We start from the raw sequence: 4,288 nt of genomic DNA on the forward strand, positions 1-4,288 counted from the left end.
AAAAAAAAAAAAATCCCAAATGGAGTTTTTTTTTGTTTTTTTTTTTTTTTTTTTTTTTTTTTTAAACCCAAAAGTTGGGTTAGTCCATATTTGACCCGTAGTTGGGAAGAAACAACCCAGCATTTTTTTTTTTTTTGTGTACAGGACTTAAGAAAGCAGGGCAAAGGTTTCTGAAGTCCCACATCAAGCCTAAACTGGCCTCATCTTGGTCTGGTTTGTGGCTTTTAGGTCCTTTTATGCTTGTGGCCTTCAAAGATGAACTTGAGCTTGTGAGACTTTCAAAAGAACTTGCGTTTAAGAATACTTGAACCTTTCTTAATGTTAAACACGAAAGCGCAGAAAAATACTTCAGTAATAAACTTTCAACGTTTGGATACCAAAATATACTTAAGTGTGTTTTGTATCTTAACGTATAGGCTAAAAGCAAATATGGAGAGTCTAGCTCAAAAGTAGATTTATAATCTAATGTTTAATTACTTATTTTTGGAAAATTGTGAAGCATGTTCCTAGTTGAGTTATTCAGTTTTTTTTTTTTCTTCCCAAAATGTGATGTGAACATTTTGTTGGATTAAAATATACATTATTTTGAATATATTTTCAAAAAGGACCAAAAAACAACTCATCTCCACACTTCATCTGGTATCTCTTCAGATGAACCCAGTCGTTCTCAAAACGAGACAAAACTAGTATTAAGTTCACGTCCAGATATTTCTAATTTACTCCAGCTCTTTTATTGACCAAGCAGGATTTTCAGTCTTAGAAAACATGGACAAACAGATGATTTTCACACCTGGAAAAGTCATACAAAACCCTTTAAATGCCATGGCCATTTGTATAAAGAGAACGATTCTATAAACAGCTTGAAATATTTTATTTATCAGGCAAAATTGTGAATAAAAGTTCCCAAACATTTAACAGTGGAATTGTAATTGTAATGAGGAAGCAGAGGACCGTCTCTGGAGCTTCACCGCAGTCTCAATCAGACGAGCGTCACATGCTCCAGCTCAGTTCAGTTCCCGCTTTAACAGACCTGAGAAACCAAGCAGACATGAACCGAGAGCAGCGTTTGTTTCAGAGCTCCTGCGCGTCACTCTTATGCTGAGTTCACACTGCACGGTTTTCAAACTCGTGGCATCACTGTTGGTTTCACACTGAAGACTATCTGGGGCAGCATTCAGTTGCTGCTGTGTTCACGCTGCACGATGGAACGACGACAGGAGGTTACACACTGCATGACTTCACAATAGGAGGAATCGCCAACAGCTCTGTCTGGTGCAGGGTTGCCAGGTTTTCGCTACAAAACCCGCCCAATTACTACTCAAAACTAGCCTGAAAATAGCTCGTTCGGGGGGGTAAAATACACATTTTTTTGGCCGGGTTCTCCAGGTACAATTCACATTCCAGGGCCTAAATATCACGTTATTGGGGTCGCTTCAACCTGCTGACAAGAAAAACAACCGGCGGCAATCGCGGATTTGGCAACACTGGTCCGCAAACTACGTTTCATATAACTCCTCCCCGAACTTCCCGCTGCCCTGTATCGTGCTCTCTCATTGGCTGTAGGTCATCGCCGATGTGTTTTTCAGTCAGAACGCATTTCACACAGCGTGATTGTGAATCGCCGATTCCCTCAGATCGCGTCTTTGATAATTCACACTGTGTGATTGTCACTCGCGTGAACGAGCACCGATTTCGCAAAACCTGTCGGCGAGTGAAAAATCGGACTAAAATCGTGCAGTGTGAACTCGGCATAAGTGTGATTCTGAACCATCCTCACCTGCTGGTGAAGAAGGCGACGAGCGGGAACTGTGGGTCGTGTGTGTCAGTGAAGACGTTCTGGAGGAAGAGGTTCGGCTCATAGCTGTGCTGCAGGTCCATCCATCCATCAAACAATCAAAATTATATTTTTATGATTTTAGTTTTGGTTAACAATAATAACCCTGATTTATAAATATATGTGACCCTGGAGCACAAAACCAGTCATAAGGGTCAATTTTTCGAAATTGAGATTTATGCATCATCTGAAAGCTGAATAAATAAGCTTTCCACTGATGTATGGTTTGTTAGGATAGGACAATATTTGAAAATCTGGAATCTGAGGGTACAAAAAAATCTAAATATTGAGAAAATCATCTTTAAAGTTGTCCAAATGAAGTTCTTAGCAATGCATATTACTAATCAAAAATTAAGTTTTGATATATTTACGGTAGGAAACATACAAAATATCTTCATGGAACATGATCTTTACTTAATATCCTAATGATTTTTGGCATAAAATAATAATCTATAATTTTGACCCATACAATGTATTGTTGGCTATTGCTACAAATATCCCCCAGCGACTTAACACTGCTTTTGTGCTGCAGGGTCACACACATGTATATGAGTGTGCAATGCTTTCTGGGTAACGTCTGCTGACACTCACGTTGAAGAATCGGGCCACGTTTCCCTCTTTCGAGGCGTCCAGGTAATACATCTGCTCTGGTGTGTGTTTGTGCTGCGGCTGTGATCGACCGTTTGATTCGCTCAGTCTGGGCTTCTTACTCACGATCTCCTCACACGCCTCGCTCCCTACAAACACACAAAGAATCACACACACACACACACCGTCCCGATCTGGATGTGTTCACTGTGATCGTACCGTTCTGACTGCAGTCCAGCGACGAGATGCCGAGCTGCTGCTGATCCTGAAACACAGCAGAAAACACTATTTTCTATTTTAGTCTTAGTCCTGTGTTAAACGTCCTTGCTAGTCTTTATCATATTTAGTCAACCTTATCTTATTTTGTTTTAGTCAAGTTTTAGTCGACCAGGGGGCGGTTTCACGAACAGGGCTTAAGACTAGTTCAGAGCTGGCTAAACTGAAAACATCTTAAAATACATCGGTGCCATTGTTTGGTCTTAAAATGCACACAAGTAATGCTTTTTTGTAAGGCATGCTTGTAAAAACTACTTAAATGTCCTAATTTAACTAAGGCCTAGTCCTGGCTTAATCTAAGCCCTGTCTGGGAAACCACCGTTAAAACCCTCAGCATTTTAGTCTAGTTTTAATCAATGAAATCTTAGTCACATGTTGTATAATGGTCAAGCTGATAAAAATATTTTTGCTCAAAATTATAATCGTAATGATTGTTGTCATTTGAGAAATTTACGTTTGCATTTCAGGTATTGCACTTTCACAAATAAACAAATGAATAGAATGTGGACTCATACACATGGTTTATTTACCTCATCTAGTGTACTGATTTATTATAGGCTTTTTATTATATAAATTAATACCAAAGACTTATGCACTCTCTCTGTCTACATTATGAAAACGGGTAAAACAAACAAAAAATTATTATAACAGTGAAATTCCTAGTAATGCCACTAATTCAAAATTGCAATTTCCTGTGTTTCTCTATTAAAACAACAGCGGTTGAGTAAGTGCCTTTATTCAGAAACCACAATCGCAAACAATACAGTCGAGATCTCATGACAGAACACAGACGCTTTCATTTAGATCGCTAAACTCCAGCGTGTTTGTCGCTGTTTTCAGATTAAGGTTGCCAGATTGCAAAAAATAAACAAAGCACTGAGCAGAAAATGTATCAATGTAACAGCGAAGCTCTGATTCTGGGATTAGAACTCTTGATATCTGGCAACCGCACTCATGAGGAGTGTAGAGCAGTCCGCAACATTGTCTTTTTTTTTTTTGGATGAAATTTTTTTTGGTTTACATTTTAGTCTCGTCTTTTATTGTCAACGAAACTGCTTGTTGATATAGTCACAGTTATTATTTATTGACCTTACTGTCATCTCGTCATCATCTCATTTCAACTCATCAACAAACATTTTTCATAATAGTTTTCGTGAACGAAATGAACTCTAGTGGGGACGGGTGAGTGCTCCACCTGAGCACCAGGTCAAAGGTCACCTGCACTGACCTTGAGCTGAGCGAGTGGACTCTGGATCACAGGCACGTACAGCGGCGGAGAGCAGTCCAGCGGCTCAGTGACCGTCTCCATCGGTCCGGCGGGCAGCGTCCACTCCTCCACCACCTCCACCTCATCATCAGACACCAGTGGCTCTCGCTCCGCCGGCTCCTCCACGCTCTGCTGCTGCCGGAGAACCACGCCTGCGCGCGAGAGAACTGCATCAGCACTGACACCAATGAGACCAGACCACTTCATCTGGACAAACTGATGCCAAATTTAGAGATACTATTATAATTTTTGTTCATATTTTCAATTAATTTGTTTATTAAAATTATTCGTTTTTTAAGATGTCTATATATATATATTATTTT

General features: G+C 39.8%; 1 protein-coding gene across 3 annotated transcripts in view; it reads right to left on the reverse strand.

The window, feature by feature from the left end:
- Positions 1–852: 852 nt before the first annotated feature.
- The window catches only part of setdb2 (SET domain bifurcated histone lysine methyltransferase 2), a 10,326-nt gene continuing 6,890 nt past the window's right edge, over positions 853–4,288 (reverse strand). For 2 of the 3 annotated variants that reach the window (XM_016494162.1, XM_016494161.1), the window contains 5 exons: positions 3,927–4,117; positions 2,642–2,687; positions 2,426–2,571; positions 1,778–1,866; positions 853–1,030 (listed from right to left, as the gene is read on the reverse strand). In XM_016494162.1, coding sequence (XP_016349648.1) covers positions 991–1,030; positions 1,778–1,866; positions 2,426–2,571; positions 2,642–2,687; positions 3,927–4,117 — 512 coding nt within the window. In that variant the 3' untranslated portion in view covers positions 853–990. Of the gene's footprint in view, positions 1,031–1,777; positions 1,867–2,425; positions 2,572–2,641; positions 2,688–3,926; positions 4,118–4,288 lie in introns of those variants that run through there. The other variant, XM_016494163.1, reaches the window with a different exon arrangement.

Source organism: Sinocyclocheilus anshuiensis, unplaced genomic scaffold (genome assembly GCF_001515605.1).
Source record: "Sinocyclocheilus anshuiensis isolate Anshui unplaced genomic scaffold, SAMN03320099.WGS_v1.1 scaffold2585, whole genome shotgun sequence".
Lineage (NCBI taxonomy): Eukaryota > Metazoa > Chordata > Actinopteri > Cypriniformes > Cyprinidae > Sinocyclocheilus > Sinocyclocheilus anshuiensis.